General features: G+C 44.2%; 1 protein-coding gene across 2 annotated transcripts in view; it reads right to left on the bottom strand.

Moving 5' to 3' along the window:
- Window positions 1–18305, bottom strand: part of NPRL3 (NPR3 like, GATOR1 complex subunit) — a 426334-nt gene that overhangs the window by 352520 nt on the left and 55509 nt on the right. For both annotated transcript variants that reach the window (XM_086941146.1, XM_086941147.1), the window contains exon 2: window positions 2923–2992. In XM_086941146.1, coding sequence (XP_086797272.1) covers window positions 2923–2992 — 70 coding nt within the window. The remainder of the gene's footprint in view (window positions 1–2922; window positions 2993–18305) is intronic.

Below are 18305 nucleotides of genomic sequence, written 5' to 3'. Positions count from 1 at the left end.
TTTTGATTCTATTAAGACACTCATCGTATACCTTTCTGATTATACCAGACTATGAACAAACCAGGACTCCTTGTATCTCATCTCTCTAAATATGTACACCCTCTGCATGTGCAGAGGCTCTATTTAAGGATGGTTACTGTTAAGGCAAGCTTTGAGCTCAAGGTAGGACTCTGAACATGCCACACTTTCATTATACCAATGTTCTAATTATAGCAACGTTTAGCATATATCATTTTCCTCTTTCTTACTTTGATTTCTAAGGAATGTCGTGTGCTTTGCTGTGTCAATTTTACTTTTCAGCATTTACTCAATTTCAGAAAATATTACTGTAAATAAAGTTACATTCTATACGGCCCAGTGTTTGGGTTGCTAACTAGTGGTCAAGGACATCGCCCTCAATCTGACACTATCCAGTTGACCACCAGGTGGAAATCTTAGGCAGATCACTTCATTAACTGTGCCACCGTTCTCCAGTTTTTCATATCTGTGGCCACATAGTAAGTGTACGCAGGAGGTTCCAGGGCTGGAATAGTGTGTGAGTTTGAGCACACCAACAAATGTACATGTTTAAGGTTTTCAGCAACGTCTTTCCAACAATTTCACACCTTGGAAAAAGCTGGACATATATTCCTGGCACAGGAAGGAATAAAACATTTTTAAGGGTAATAAGGGAGTTTCTTAAAGATGGGACAACATTTTCCAGAAATAACCGAATTAACAAGCAAATGTGCACAAGCAAATGTGCACTCGCTTTGCAGATTTAAAGCAAGAGCACAAATTACTCATGCAAATATTGGATGTATAGGAAAATACATTTACAAAACGTTGCAAGGATTGTGCCTGGAAACCTGCAACCGCCACAGGTTTCCAGGTTTCTAAAAACGTTTGGCAACTGATGAACGTCGTAATTCTGCACCAACTGAATGTCATATGCCTGCTGGTCCTTCTCCGCCTCCTCAATATTGGCAGGAACCAAAAAAAGTTTAATTACACGATGCTTTAGAAAAATTATATTACATTAAAATGCAATATAGTTTAGAAGTAATAAACGATAGTGAAACTGTGTCTGGCCTTATTTATTTCAGGTACCACCTAATTTTTGGGTAGGTTGCTTGCTTACAAATTAAAGTCATCAATAATCTTGCTACCATTCCTCTGCATGCATTTTAAAGAAGCATCTGAAAGCATCATAAACCCCCACAAATCGTTAACTTTTGGAAACGTGGCTATACATTTTTATACTATTATTAACGCAAGGGGAGTTTACAACTTGCAATAGGTCTTGGAGCCCTCAAGGTAAAAGTTATCGCTTTGAGCTAAAGGACCATAAGTCCTAATTTGAACTTTTTACACTCAAGGATGCACATCTTGTAGTAGCCAAATCATTCCTGCAATCATAATGTTATTCGTTGTAAACTGGCAGGTACCGACAAAATAAATATGCAGGCTGGTTCTCCTTGATGCATTCATTCTATTCTGGGTAGATGGTCAACAGAAATTCCAGAGCCCTATTGGTTTTTGTCCTACATCTGCAAACTCCCTGGAGTCGTTATTTACCATGAAATAGTATTTTATGGTCTATAATGAATTCTTAAGGGCCTGTGGCACTGTTTTCAGTGCCACCTACATCTAGATTTACCGATTCGGTAAATTTCGGTAAATTTACCGATTCAGTATTTTACCGATTCGGTAACTTACCGATTCGGTATTTTACCGAATCAGTAAAATTACCGAATCGGTATATATTAGGCCCCCTACATCTCAATCTCAAGTGCCTTCTTGGATTTGGGAGTTACCACTCCCATAAATAATGGCGCCTACTGTGGAATACTCCAGCTTGGAGTTGCTTCAGAAACATCAGACTGAGTTGCATATTAATGCCATCAGTAGTGAAGTGTTGGAGCTTGGCTGGAGTCTTATAACCAAGTCCTGTGGTAGAGAGTATTAGGCAGTGCTAGCTGTTTATTGCGGTAAAGTATCTTCTCAGTACCAGGTCGCTTGATAGTTCAGTTGGCATTACATATACTCAAGGCCCCCTCGGTGCACTACAGTTCCAAGTGTAGCTGCGATCGAGCTGCCAAGGATTACTAGAGGAGGTGGTGAAGGGTTTTGGTTCAGGTACAATATCTCAGTAGTTAGTGCACACAACAATGTTGAATAACCAATCACAGGTATGTCTTCTGAAGTTAATCCATCTGGAACACACATTTAGGAAAGAGCAGAGTGTATAGTTCACAAACAAATGTGTCCAGCCACTGGATCCCAGAAATACCTCACTTGGGGAGTCTGCTCAACTGTCATCGGTTTAGCATAGAAACTGTTTAAGCAAAGGGGTTCGGGACTTCGGGGATTTTACTACTGGCTCTTTTAAGGAGGTAGTCAATAAAATAATACAGGTAGCCACAGATTTGCGACTGGGTTAGCATCGGGGGCTACTCTTATTGTTCTTTGACTGCTGCCTTAAAAGTAGACAAGAGTAAGACAAGTCAATTTGGTGGCCTCAAAAGCCAGAGCAAATGCATGATTGGACCCTCCCACCAAGAACTAAGTCAAACAGGGTGGGGGGGATGCCTCTTCTTCACAGTGACTTCAACTCATTTTTGCAGACATGTGTTTGCTGGTGCCTCCAAGACTCATAGTTGGGGGGTCCTGGGAAAGGTTCATGGGTCAGTGTGGACTAACTGGTATGTAACAGTGGGAGTTTTTTGGTGCCCCAATGAAGAGGGCCTTCCCATGCCCCTATCTTAAAGCAGGCCAGTTCAGGTGCCTGAGGAGTCTAGAGGACTTAGTAAGCTGACTCAGAATGGTAAAACCGGCCAAATATGCTTTAAAGTCCAATATCTCTGGTACTAACAGTCAGAGTCTATAAGATTGTGCATCCTCATGACCGCATCCTGTGCATTTCACCAATGATAACCTTACCTGGAGTCTCCATCTTGATCATCATTATTATCGCCAGAATGGTTTAAAGCATATCGGCTCCGGGGTTTGCCTGTAAGATAAAGTACATATTTCAAACCATGGGCTTGCAGATCATTTTTATAGCATATGTAACCCCTGGGGAGTGCAATAACAAACAAGCAATGGCAATACAACAGGGTTCGCATTTATGAGAGTTTGAGCTATTGGCACTGTAAATGACAATGTCTTTTATTTATTGGAGAAGTGTGGCTCAATGGTTAGAGCGGCAGACCCTGATGCAGAGGTTTGGCCCGGGACCAGGGTTCAATTCCCCGCCTCGGCGGGTCTTGGGCTCAAAATTCCACGGACCTGATAATTCTCGCCTCGTGCCTATTCCAATCATGGAGTCCCAACGGCCCCCACAACGCTAAGGATGCCTGGCCTCCACCTTGGGGGTGCCCAGGAATCGACGCCTCACAGGGAAAGCCAGGATGGGTTCCACAGCGGTATTCGTACAAGCGCTTTGAGACCCTTGCGGGGGAGAAGTGCACTATACAAGTATCAATTTACAATTTATTTATGTGTTGTTTTTAAAACAGATAAATAAAAGGCATTGTCTTTTACAATGCCAGTATCTTAAACTCTTGCATATGCGAGACCTATTGCATTGCAAATACGTGCTATAATTGTTTTTTAAAGCCTTAGAAGAGATTTTGTCCTGCCTGCAACAGCAGGCAGGACAAAGCTATTTGAGAAAATTGTGCTTGGTGGCTGTAATTAAAGCCTACTGAGCAACAACACATGTAACAGGTGTGGTCACCATAGGAGGTTACTAAATGAGACACAGTGGCACTAAGGAGGGACTACTAAGTCTTTTGCCCAATGAACAGCCAGAGTTTACAGTGTACAATGACACAATCCAATTAAAAGTGTGGGAGGAAAGTGGGCAGAGCTTCAAGTGTCTACCTTAATACAGCATGCCCCGCAGCGCATGTGCTGCTCAGGCTCGACCTAAAAAGGTTCAACTCAAAGGGAGTCAGAGCAATACGAATTCGGTTACTTAGGCCTAAAAGAGACAATGCAGAAAACACCACTGGACACCTGCTGACCAGCTAATCTCCCATCTCGGTTATGAAGAAGGTACAGTTCCAAATCCACTTCTATGTAGTATTCTATAGTACGACGTCATTTAGGGGTGATCAGACATCGCAGCTGTCTTGCCCCTTTGCAACCCCTGGCACTGTCTTTGCAACCCTGGACCAAGAGGTGGCAAAATCAGTCCCAGGAACACAGGGGCAGCTTGTTCTTTTGAGCGTCAGTTGGGGCACACCTCTGGTTTTCTACCAATCTTTTATTACACTACTAGTAAATAATATTATACTATTCACTAGTAGTGTATTACAAAATGGAGTACAATTAGCTGGAATGGAACCTTACCTGGCAGCTGTGTATGTTGAGTCTGCTTGAAAGGGAGAGTGCGTTTATGTGACAGAGAGCGCGTGTAAGTATCAATTAGTGTGTATGTGTAAGCATGTGTGTGTAAGTTAAAGTGAGGGAGAGTCAGTGACAGATAGTGAGTGATAATGTATGAATGTTAACGTCAGTAAGAGATTGTGAGTAAGTCAGAGTAAGAGTGACTGCGAGTGAGTGAGAATGAATGAGTGTGAGGGAATGTTAGAAATTGTGAGAATCAATGTAAGTGAAAATGAGTGAGAATGAATGAGAAAAAAGACTTAGGGCCAGATGTAGGTCGCCAGATACCGGTCGGTAACGGCCGATTTCGGCCGTTACCGACCGGTATTTGGAGATTGAGATGTAGGGGGCCTAATATATACCGATTCGGTAATTTTACTGATTCGGTAAAATACCAAATCGGTAAGTTACCGAATCGGTAAAATACTGAATCGGTAAATTTACCGAAATTTACCGAATCGGTAAATCTAGATGTAGGTGGCACTGAAAACAGTGCCACAGGCCCTTAAGAATTCATTATTTACCATAAAATACTATTTCATGGTAAATAACGAATTCCTGTGTTCATGCACATCTGTGCATGTACACCTGTGCCATGTGCACATATACATGCCTTAAGGGCATGTATGTGTGTCACATGGCACACAAGCCAGAATCAGGGGTGCAACAGGGTGTCAAAGTGACACCCTGTCCCCCTTGACAATTTGGTAATTTTACTGAATTGGTATTTACCGATTCGGTAATTATTGTTAATTCCTATGGGCCACAAGGCCCATAGGAATCAATCGCAATTACCGAATCGGTAAATACCGATTCGGCAATTACCGAATCTTAACGATTCGGTAAATGTTACCAAATATTTACCTACATGGCATTTACCTATTTGTAAATACCGAATCGGTAAAATTCGGTATTTACGAATCAGTAAATGCCATTTACCTACATCTGGCCCTTAGTGAGAGTGAAAGGGAGCCCAAGTAACTGTGAGGGGGGAAGTGTCATTGAGTCAAAGTAAGAGTGAATCTGAGTAAGAGTGAGCATTAATGAATGATTCTATGTCATTCAGAATGAGTGATAAGTGAGAGTGAGTGAGAATTATGGAATGATTGCAAGTTAGTGAAAATGAGTAAATGTGACTGAGTGAGAATGAGTGTGAGAAGAGAATGTAAATGAGTAGGAGTGCAAATGTGGTATTATACTTTTGAGTCTGCCGTTTGCGCTGGCATAGTGATGGTAATTATTGTCCTATGGAGCCACATATGGCAAAATAATAGTATTAGCAATCCTAAGCATGACAGGAACCTGTGACAAAATACTGGCTGACAGGAGGAAATTTTTTGTATATTCATAAAATACTGGTACCAACATACTGGAGGTGATTCTTGGCACAGTGAAAAAAATGCTGGAGCAGGCAACCTTTGAAGGAATTCTTGGCACAGGGGCACCCATTGCCCAATGCTGGCACTACCACAATTATTTAGTTCTGGTACATTGCATGTAATTTTTGGCTTAGTTGTCACCCATGTCAAAATACTGGCCCTGGCTCTATGGGGGAAATTTTGACATATGGGATAGCACCTTTTGAAAAAAAGTGGGTCAACTCCTAGGCAGTATCAGGTTTCATTGGCTATGCTCACCATAAGAGGACTTGAATATTTAAGGAATGTTTCTTTAGAGCCTATGACTTTTTCACAAATTTACCTTAAAGTTGTGCTTCAAAAATGCACTATTTGACCTTATTTTTTTCAAAATTTTACCATTGGTGGGAATGCCGAACCCTCTTAGAAGAAGTCTGTCTCACTTTCTTCACTCACTTGCTACAATTCAGGGCTAGTATTATGCCACAGAACGTTCAAAGGTCATGTCAGCACCCTGTTATAAGTGGCATCAAAAATAGACGCTTACATCTTGTCTTGTTATATTTGTGAAGTTATTATGGAACTTTAGAAATGTCACTTATTAGACATGACCTTGTGGGAAAATTCAGTCCAAATCTCATATATGTCACTACCTCTAATGTCATTAAGGCAGGGGTCTTCAAAGTGTGGGGCGCGACCACCAATGTGGCCATGGAGTGATGGAAAGGGGGTCGCGCGTTCCCGGTCACTCTTCTGCCCAGGCCCATAGGACTACAAGGGATTCAGCCCCCCTCCTTCCGTAGTGTGTCTCCGCTCAAGCTGCTGTGGGCTCCGCTGGGCTATGTCTGCAGTCTTATCTCCAAGCACAGCCCCGCACGCCTTAGTTTTTCACAGATCGTTAAAGACCATTTGCATATTTATATACCTTTTGTAAACTGGTTTCTGAGGCTTAGTTTCTTTTCTAGTTCCAGTACCCCCCCCCCGGCCTAATCCTTACATTTGTATTTTACATGTACTGCAGTACTGTGAGAATGCATTTCCTGGAAAGAAATAAAAAGTTGGGTTACTAGAAACAAAATACCAGCCATTTGATTTTTAAAGAGCCTGCAAAGGCCTCCTCTTGACACTAAACAGGATTGTAAATAAAATCATATGCAGTCATTCGTAATGTGGCTTTTCTGTCTTTGTTCCCTTCAATTATCAGTCATGGATCATTGAGGCAGCCCTAGAACACAATTAAAAGTGCTTTCTATTTATATTTGCTGTTCCAAGTACACACAGATGAGTGCTGAAATATACAGCTTTAGGTGACTGCTTATTTTTGGACTATCTGGGATATCAAAACAATGAGCAGGCAAACCCTAACCATAGGACTGGAAAAGTGTTGCAGGATCAGCATATTATTTAGTTCCTCCACCCTCAATCCTTGATTAATGCCATAATAGCAATAGATTAACTTATATCTTAACTCCTACGCCACCGTCAATAATATGCTGAGTTACTTAAAGTGTCTGGGAATCAACCCTGCATTCAGAGTACGCACTTCTCATTCTCGCACATCACTTTCACGTTCACCTTGCACTCACAGCGATCACAATGCACTCACACTGATCACCATGCACTCACATCATTCGCCCGCTCACCCTGCACTCACAGTGCATTTGCGTTGTTCACCCAGTACCTCACCCTGCAGTCACATTACTCATCTGCACTCATGTGACACCTCATTCACCTGCCCCCTCACTGCTCAATTTGCAACTCACTCAAACAAGCCAATCATTAACCATGCATTAATTTGTCCCACTCTGCACTTACATCCGCACCCAAATTCACATGGTCACCTCACTCACACTGCAATGACTCCTCTTTACCTACTCTCACACTGTTGCATCGTTTACTGTGCATTCACATGGGCACTCTTGTCATCCACAGAGGGTTAATGTGCCTGCTACAAAGTGCATGTACTATGCAGATCAAAGAACTGAGTGTGAGTGAACTTTGAGTAGCGCTATAAACAAAATTAAATGTTTGTTGGAAATGTGCTACAGAGAGATGCGGTGCATTGTTGGTGAGTGGTAGTGAGGGAATTTATGGAGAAGGAGGAAACGGGGGATGGGGCACCAAAAAAGAATGTTGCGCCGTGTGTGACCAGTGCTAGGGCCAGCCCTGCCTGGGAGTGTAGGCCCCCCTCGAAGTTTGGGTCTAGTGGCTCCCTTGCTTCTGCCTATTACTATTATTATTTACATTTGTAGTGTGCTACTGTTACCAAAGGGTGTCCTGGGGCTAATAGCCATCTGCTGCCTGAAGGCAAATGAGATAGGGAAGGAGAACGAGGCAAATGGGGTGACCTACAGAGCACTGAGCCAGGTTTTTAGGTCTCGCGACCTATCGATGTGCGCAAGCGCATCGAGCGGAGCGAGAATTCAAGTGGCGAAAACATCGTCCAACCAAAGGGCTTTCAGCCCCGCGGTTTTCATGCAGTTCACGTGAACCACGTGATTAAACATGCACGCGCATTCAGGGCCAGCCCAGCACATCAAAGGGCTTCTCCTCCCCTAATTATTCATGGCCGGCCGCAGGCCGACCGTACTTTCAGTTTCCCGAAACGGCTTCTCCTCACCTAATTAGGGGAGGAGAAGCCCTTTGATGTGCTTCACACCAATGCGCCTCACAGTCATTCCTAAGTCAGTACTCTGCCTCTGCCCAAGACCTGCCTTCTAACACTTTGAGCCTCGCAGGCAGGCCGTGGCCAATTGCTGCTTGTTTGTATTTGCTTCGGCTGCCATTCTTTATTTCACTTTGTCTCCGTGCGTGCATTTATTTTTACTTGCAGAGCCTTTTTCCAATACTTGAACTCGTGTGATCATTTTTGAGGTGGGAGGATCACAAATTGTTTGTGGCGACGGGATGTGGGTCTCAGCAGTTCCTCGAGTACTGCTACTTGTTTTCCTTGTGTTCGTTGCCAGTAAACACAGCTGGCTTACAAGCCGAGAGCACCGAGGAACAGTAGGAAAACACATTTGAAAGCGTTTGTACAGCCCGTTTGGCAATCCTTCTGCAGGTCGGCTTTGATCAAGGGATTCTTGAGAGAAGGCAACAATCTTTTCTTCTTGTCCTGGGACATTAAACTCCGAGGTCAGACTCATCAGTCAAAAATGAGAAAAAGGAAAGGTCAACAAGCTTACTAGCAACGCCACTCACACATGCAACGCCACTCACACATGCAACGCCACTCACCCACGCAACCCCACTCATCCACGCAACCCCACTCATCCACGCAACCCCACTCATCCACGCAACACCACTCAGCAACGCAACGCCACTCACACATGCAACGCCACTCACACATGCAACGCCACTCACACATGCAACGCCACTCACACATGCAAAGCCACTCACACATGCAACGCCACTCACACATGCAATGCCACTCACACACGCAACGCCACTCACACACGCAACGCCACTCACACATGCAACGCCAGTCACTCAAAGCAACGCAACTCACTCACACAACGCCACTCACACACGCAACGCCACTCACCCACGCAACGCCACTCATCCACGCAACGCAACTCATCCACACACCCCACTCATCCACGCAACGCCACTCACACATGCAACGCCACTCACACATGCAACGCCACTCACACATGCAACGCCACTCACACACGCAACGCCACTCACACACGCAACGCCAGTCACACACGCAACGCCAGTCACTCAAAGCAACGCAACTCACTCACGCAACGCCACTCACACACGCAAGGCCACTCATCCACGCAACGCCACTCATCCACGCAACGCAACTCATCCACACACCCCACTCATCCACGCAACGCCACTCACACATGCAACGCCACTCACACATGCAACGCCACCCACACATGCAACGCCACTCACACATGCAACGCCACTCACACACGCAACCACACTCACACATGCAACGCCACTCACACACGCAACCACACTGACACACGCAACCACACTCACACCCGCAACGCCACTCACACACGCAACACCACTCACACACGCAACGCCACTCACACACGCAACGCCACTCACACACGCAACGCCACTCACCCACGCAATGCCACTCACCCACGCAACGCCACTCACCCACGCAACGCCACTCACCCACGCAACGCCACTCACCCACGCAACGCCACTCACCCACGCAACGCCACTCACCCACGCAACGCCACTCACCCACGCAACAACAATCACACATGCAACGCCACTCACCCAAAGGCACTCACACCCACGCAGTGCCACTTTAACCCACACTGTGCAGTGCACAATAGGTCTCGCAGTAGGAAAGTTGGAGCTATTGGTTTTGTAAATGACAAAGCCCTTTATGTTTTTAAAATGAAAACAAAAATAAAAAGGCATTGCTATTTGCAATTGTAATAGCTCCAACTTTCCTACTGCGAGACCTATTGGCAACGCTAGTGCTTGTTATATCTTCCTAAAGGATAATAGATTCTGGGTGGAGCGAGGCAAAGGAGGGTGCACGTTCCATAACTGTGCAGCCTGCACCAAAACAGCAAGACAGACAATTCGTGCCTTCCTGAATTAGGGAACAATAAGCAAAGTGGCACAGGCCAAGAGGAGCATACGGGTCCAACTCATTTGCTCGGTGAGGAGAGATGAGAGGATGAGAAAGGACTGCAAGGAAGTGAGACAATTCAATTGAAGAGGTCAGGGATGAAGAGAATTGTGAAGTGCCGAAGGGAAGTGCGGACATGCAAGAAGTGAGTGTGAGGGAAAGTTGAAGGCACAGAGGAGGGCTATAGTCAAACTGTAGAGAAGACAGATTATCTGTGACCTAAAAAGTAATTTGATGCGACATGGGTGAGGGACAGTAGCGATAGGGGAAGAGCGGGAGTACTGGGGTGGGTGCTGAGCAGTGATTAATTTGTAATAAAACATGTGCCAGGGACCACACCAGTAGGCCCCTGCAACTTTAACCACCCACCCATTTCCTTGCCTGTGCGTCCAATGATAATACCTATGCAACTACCAACCATAACACTTGTACAAGTGTGACTATTTCAAGCCCCCACAGCTGTAAGAATGGCATGGATATCAGGAGTTTATCGTTTTTAATGTATATTGAATTAATAAACAGCTGTTCTGCTCATCTCTAAATTACACAGACAGAGCCACCATTTGGCAGACGGTCATAGTGCCAGCGTGCACAATTAGGTGCCAGTGCAGAGCACCGGAAACCACCTGCTCAAATTAAGCACTGGTGCTAAGGTAACAGGGGAGAGGGACATTGTTTCACGAAGGTGTGGAAGAACAAAGGGGAGATGTGAAAGATGAATGGGGAGACTGGAGCGGTGTAAGATACAAATAGACAACATTTTGATGGAGAGTCTTGGGGTGAATAAGAAGTGCTAAGGGGCACGGGAGGTGACGGGCCAGAGAGGCCATGAGATAAATGCGAGAGACTGTTAGAGATGAAGGCAGTGAAAAGACAGAATGGCAAGAGGTGATTAAGGGTGAAGTGAGAAGTTGAATGGGGAGAGTTCAGAAGTTGTAAAAAGGGGTGAAAGAAAATAGCCTGAAAGTAAAAGATGGATCCGGGATTGGGAGAGGAGAGAGGGATGGAAGGGAGGGGTGAGAGGAAAACGGCATGGGTAAATTGCTCAACTCTGCACAAGACTGCCAGGGTTTTAAGGGACCCATGCTGCTAGGGCCAGGTGAGCTTCTAATGTGGCAGCACGTATTCCTGTGGAGCGGAAGGCCCATCTCAAAGGTTGACTAGGCATCTTTCTGATGTTAATTGCTGTATTTTGGTTATAAACTGGTACTGATGGGGTGAAATCTTTCCTCTGTGTTACTGTGTTCAAAACATTTCAAAATAATGAAGCAATTCTATCCCAAAATAAGGTGGCATCACATAACATTATCAGGCCAGTCGTGTAATTTGGTCCTCACCTGCCTCATAATTCCAGTAGCTCTGCCTACAGGTTTAGAATTGTTTGTCAGGAGGGGGTCCTTACGACTGAAAATGTTGACAGGGAGTCTCGGCACCCAAAAGTTTGAAGACCTCTGCATTAAGGTCAAAGGGCATGAGATGTCACTTCCGCTATCCTTGGCATTTTGGTGAATCGACTTCCGTGGTTCTATACAAAACTGTAGCAAACCCGCAAAAAGGCTAAACAGCATTTACGTAGAGAGAATGAAAATTTGACAGCTAAGTCCTTTGTGGTTGAATGATGGAAAAACAAGTATAGAAACATGATAAGAAGAGTGCATTACATTTGCCCTGACCAATCTGTAGAGAAATGTAACAGGAGGAAAAGAAATTGTGACATGGAGGATTATAAATTTGTTTTGCAAAGAAGACATTGCAAGCCTCACAGCTAAGATAAACAGAAGACAGAGAACATCATGTTATGTTATCACATTTTCTATAGCACACTACTACCCTTAGGTGTCTAGGCTCTTGTGGACCGCATACTGCACAAAGAGCTCAGTTTTTAAATAGCCATGTTTTAAGGTTTTTCCTGAACTCTATCAAAGATGGTATCTTTCTGAGAGTAAGCAGGAGAGAGTTCCAGAGCCTGATGGTGCTATGACTGAAAATCCTGCCACCCCAGTTGGTTGTCCTGATTCTGTAGGTAGGCATTAAGAAGGCAGTAGCCGAAAGCAGTTGTTTAGAAGGGGAATACCAGTTAACAATCTGCCAAAGAAAACGTGGGCCAACTCTGTGTAAGGCCTTATGTGCTAAACACAAGGCTTTAAATGTTACACGATGAGCTACTGGCAGCCAGTGCAGCTTCTGTATTCCAGCCCTAATGGACTAGTGTTTGGGGACGCTGAGTACCACTCTGGCAGCAGCATTCTGTGCTGACTGCTGTCTTCTAAGTTAATTAGACTGTAAATTAATGTATAAGGCATTACAGTAATCCAGCTTTGACAACACAAGGGAGGTTAAAACTGTTTTTCTTGCGCTTTCCGGAACAATTGGAAGGATTTTGACCACTGTTCTAATGGTGAGGAATGCAGAAGACACCCCCTTGGAGACTTGGGATTTAAAATTCAGCTTCTCATCGATTATGACCCCCAAGTGTTTAGTCTTCACCAATGGCGTGGGGGGAGGGGGCAAAAACGCTTGGCCACCAGGCTGGAAACCAGAGATGGGCCAGTTTACCAAAAAGCACAACCTCAGTTTTACTTGAGTTGAGCTTCAAACAGTGTTTGCTCATCCAGGAACTCAAGGAAATCATGCATTTGTGCAGATTTTTAGAATGATCGACCTCCTTATCAATGGTTGAAATAACCAATTGAGTATCATCTGCGTACGAGGTCGGGGTTATGTTAAAACTTCTATTCAGGGGTGCCAGTCCAGACACATAGATATTAAAAAGTGTGGAGCTCAAAGAGGAGTCCTGAGGCACCCCACACGGCAATGTAAAAGGTGAAGATTTAAAATCGCCTAGTTGCACTATCTTAGACCTATCTGATAAAAAAGATGATACAATCGAAAGGGCATTGCCTCCCAGGCCAATAGCTTTGGTCAAAAGTCTGATCTACCTTAGTTTAAAAGTCTGAGCCAGTAGGTTGCAAAAACCTTGGGTACAATTTTGATTGCTATCCTTTTTGGAGGTAGTCAGATTGGATATGACTGAGAAAAGCTCCTTGCTGGAGTTCCCTGCCATTTCTATTTTCTGCGTGTAAAAATTACTCTTCTTTGTAATAATTTTATTTTTATATTTTGCTAACATAAGCTTGTAATGTTCATTTTCAGCTGTGTCATAGTTTTTCCGCCATAATCTTTCTTGTCTCCTACACGCCTGTTTATCAAGTCTAAGGGCTTCAGTGAACCATAGGGCTGAGGGGGTTTTCCGATTTCTATTGTCCTCCGACATAGGGGCTGCTTTGGTGAAGTTAAGGTCTAGCCAGGAAGTATAACCTCTCCCTGACCCGTCTGCCTCCAACTCAAGGGCGGAAATGCTTTGGATTAGCTGGGTTTCTAAGACCCCTGGGATGATCTTATTCCAGGCTCTCCTGGCAGAATTGTTGTTAGCTGTGTTAGTAATCATAGGATCAGACAGCGCCCACTGAACTATTACAGCACAGTGATCGGTCCATGTAAGGGGGAGGATAGAAGCAATGGATAGGGCAGGATTGTTTGTAACAGACCATGAGCACCATAATTTAAAGATACATTCCTGACTTTGAGGCACAGATAAACAGAGAGACTTCGTGTGACTGTATGGCAAGAGCCAGTGGAAAATACTAAGCCAGAGATCTTGTACTGTTCTCTGAACTGGAACCTTACCTACAAGACAATCAAGGCCCCTCTTGTTCTGCAGATAGCGCTGAGGATAGTGTTAGGGATGGTAGAGTGTAGAACTTCCTGAGTCCATGCCCAAGGGCTAAACTGAACAATTCATTCAGAAAAGACCTGAAAACAGAACCTTCAAGCTCACTTCTAATTTAACTTTTTCTGAGCCTCTCCTTATCAGGTTGTGAATAAAGAATATTGGCCGTGGTTCACCACTTCGCCTGAATGATCTGAAACTAGCTGAAATTCTCTTCTGGGGAGGTACTGTGAATGGCATTTCTAACTTGCCATACTTCTTTGGTGAGCGCTGAAACAATACTGAATCCTGCTACTGCTGACTGTGCTCTTCTGTAATATCGTAAGACATGTGGGTCTTTGATGAGGAGTATAATAGGATTTCCTATTGCACACTTCTGAGGCAGCAAACATCAGGCTGCCTCATGAACAAGAGGCAATGGCCCAGTTTGTGACAGGCAGAAGAAACGAAGCCCAACAAACTATACACATAACTTCAAAACAAAATGAGAATTAGCATAGCCAATAGGTCTCACCTTTGTTTAGACAGAGCCTATTGGGTTTGTTAACGTTTTTAATATGTGTTGTAGAGCATTGTGAATGGATGGATAGAAAGTCTCAATGATAGCGAGATGGATGGAATAGTGTGAAGGAAGGGATAAATGCAAGACCAGAGACAATGAGGGTTAGAGGGCAGGAGTGATGGATGGTGGGAAGATGGATGGAAAAAATGTGAATATTTAAGGAAGGACAAAAAGGGAAGGTAATATGCTTAGCTCTGTTTAGCTTATAGCCCGATACGGCCCCATACTCTACTGCTAATTGTTCTATCTCCTGCATTGCTGCCTCAGGCTTGGGAGATACGACAGCCACATCATCCGCATAGGCAAAGACACGGTATTATTGCTGCTGTAAAATTATGGGTTGTATCTGCAGACTATACTCAAGCAGCATTTTTAGGAATGGGTCAATATATAACGAAAATAATAATGGGGAGCAGGGGCAGCCCTGTCTAGTACCCCTCCGAATAGACACTTCCTTTGATTCGAGCCCCATGGTGCATATCCTGGCCACAGGTTGGCGATAGAGCGTTTGTACTGCTGTGGTGTATTGTTGCTAAAAGCGCAAAGTCGCATCATCTCCAATAAAAAGCACCAAGAGACTCTATCAAAAGCCTCTAATAAAATAAGGCTAAAAGCGTCTCCGGTACTATTAGCGTAATCTAATAAAGCTATAGCTCTGTTCACGTCATTTGTAGTACCCCGATTACGAATATTTATTTTATTTATTTATTTATTTAAACTTATAATGCGCGCAGCTACCCTCAATGGGTTTCCCGGCGCCAGAGATAGATAAAAGAAAGAAAAACAAGCATAAGGCCCAAAAACTGAACAAACAGTGCAGAGAAATTAATTGAACAAAAGGGTCTTCAGTTTTTTACGAAAAGGGAGAAGATCAGTCTCGGCTTTCAAAGCCGGCGGAAGAGCATTCCACATCTTTGGGCCAAGATAAGAAAACGAGCGGCCGCCCATTTTGGCCAGTTTAATTCTGGGAACAGAGAAATCGCCACTAGTGGAAGATCTTAAAGTCCGACCAGGCTTATAGACTTGGACAAGGTTCTGCAGGTATTTAGAGGCATAACCCTGCTTGATTTTAAAGAGGAGGCATAAGGTCTTAAATTTTACTCGGTTCGGGACTTTAAGCCAATGAAGGTCACGCAGAGCCTGAACTGCGGAAGATCTCCGGGGTACATTGCACAATAAAGGAGCTGACGAGTTTTGCACCACTTGAAGCTTATTTATAGTGGCCTTATCGGCCCCAAGATAGAGCACATTCCCATAGTCAATGCGAGAAATCACAAGAGCCTGGATGACAGTTCTCCGAGTAGAGCAAGGCAGCATCCATAGGATCTTCTGCAACCATCTTAAGGTGGAAAAACATGCTGTCTTGTAGACACAAGTGGAGTAATCACAGTGGCTAACCTGGTGGCCAAAATCTTTGAATAGATTTTGCCATCCGTATTCAGAAAAGATATGGGGCGATATGATGCCGGTAAGTCCGGAGGTTTGTCTTTTTACCGGAATACAACAATGCTGGCTTCATCCCATGATTTAGGAGAAGCCCCACTTTGTGCTCTTCTGACTTTAACTAACATATCCTCCTTTAGAGAGTCAATTTTTGTGTAATATATTCCCAACGGCAATTTATCGGGCCCAGCCGCCTTACCTACTGCCAACCCATATATAGCTTGCTCAAGCTCCGACATTGTAATAGGGGCGTCTAGTCTCGCTACATCCTCCTCCTCAAGATCTTGTTCGCAATATTGACGTACAAATGTTTTAACTTTCTGAATATCATATTGTTCATCCGCATCTAATGTTTCATATAAGTTCTTAAATACCTCCAAAATGCCTGTCTCGTTCTCAATACGACGGCCACTGGGGTCCAGAATAGTATTGATTCTTTCAGCCGCTTCTTTCATCCTTAATTTTTGGGCCAGGCACCTGCCACTTCCCTCCCTATATTCATAATTAAACTGCAGTTTTAACAACATATTTCTTGGCAGCCTCTTAACTCCATTGGAGATTTATTTTTGCCTTAGCACGTGCCACTTCCGTTACTGCTTCCCCAATATCTATACCAGCATGTATGCCCTGGACTAAAGTCTCTTCAGCCATTGCGAGACCCTCATACAGCTCCTGTAGCTTTAGCCCCAACTGCTTTTGAATATGTAACCCATAACTGAGAATTTCTCCCCCAAAGGCAGCCTTAAAGGCATCCCAGACGTAACCTGGATCAATGCTTCCACGATTAATGCGAAAAAACTCAACAATCCAAACCTTCATATGTGCCAGAAACTTTTGATCCAGGAGAAGCATCCGGTCAAAGGAGAACGCACTAGGTTTATTAACAACCTCAATACCTTACATGGTTATCACCACTGAACCATGATCCAACGTCACCCTTGGATATACCTGAATACAAGCAGCATTCAGGAGGTGCTGTGGAGCAAAAAAATAATCAAGCCTGACTAGTTTTTGATGAGGACACGAAAAAAGGTGTATCCAGCTTCAGAACACCTTAAATAAGACAAAGCATCCACCAACCCAATGTGCCGAGATCAATGATTGTCGTGCCTTGAACACCTTTGGTTTCCTACCCATTTAGCTGAAGCTATTACGTAATATGTCAGGTGGCAAATTTATGTCAGGTCACCACATATAATGAGAGGGGTAGGCCATGTCGCTAGTTCAATATTCAAGAATTCTAAAATTGCTGCTTCATCTAAGTTGGAGCCATATATTGAACACAGCGTAAATGTCATTGCCCCTGCCGTAAGCTTGGCTATTGCCCATCTCCCAAGTCCATCCGTCAAGGTCCTGCCAGTATTACTAATATTTTTTTTGGCCATAATAGCAACATCCCTAGATGTACAGGTCTGTTTAGTGCATGCCACAAGCCCATAGCCCAGCTCATTTAACAGTTTCCTTTTAGACCACGGTATGTGAGTCTCTTGAAGACACATAACATCACAGTGAAGCATCTAAAGCTCTCTTACAACCCGCTGCCTTTTATTGAGGGAATTCAGACCCCTGACATTAAGTGTACCAAGTCTAATACGCTTAGCCAGCATCTAATTCCAACAACTGCCCACCCCTCCAAGCGAACCCAGACCAACACCCACACCCCCACCACCCAAACCAGGGTTTAAGGACCAAGTCCTCTGGGATGGAGAGTGAAATGTGCAATGTCCCCTCCCCAAGGCCCCCCATCCACCATGACCCAACATTACCACCTCTCTTCCAGTGTCTCCATTTTTTTTTTTTTAATGTAAACATTGTTAGCTCAATTCCCAGAACATCCACATATTGAAATCATATTCATCTCTGAGCGGAAAACCCAAGCATATATACACTAATGGAGCCAAACACAAAGAACCACCACTGGAAGAAAACCTAGCATCAAAAATATAATGACATACGAGAGACAGGTATCACACATTTAGCCAGTACCCATAGCATTCAAGAAACCCTGTGCCAGAATCTCTGAGGTGAAATAGCGCGTGTGTTCCTTATATATAACCTTTAATTTTGCCGGGTTGAGAAGGAATACCTGAGCACCTTTTGATTGCAGGGGTAATATTAACTTCCGCAATTGCCACCGTTGTTGTACCGTGGCCGGGCAGAAATCGGGATGCACAAAAAACTCACACCCCATACCAGCTCATCTCCTATCTGGGCGTGTGAGATCAAAAA

This window comes from Lissotriton vulgaris, chromosome 10 (genome assembly GCF_964263255.1).
Source record: "Lissotriton vulgaris chromosome 10, aLisVul1.2, whole genome shotgun sequence".
NCBI lineage: Eukaryota > Metazoa > Chordata > Amphibia > Caudata > Salamandridae > Lissotriton > Lissotriton vulgaris.
Note: the sequence above shows the minus strand (reverse complement) of the source record. Positions and strands in the feature narration are given on the sequence as shown.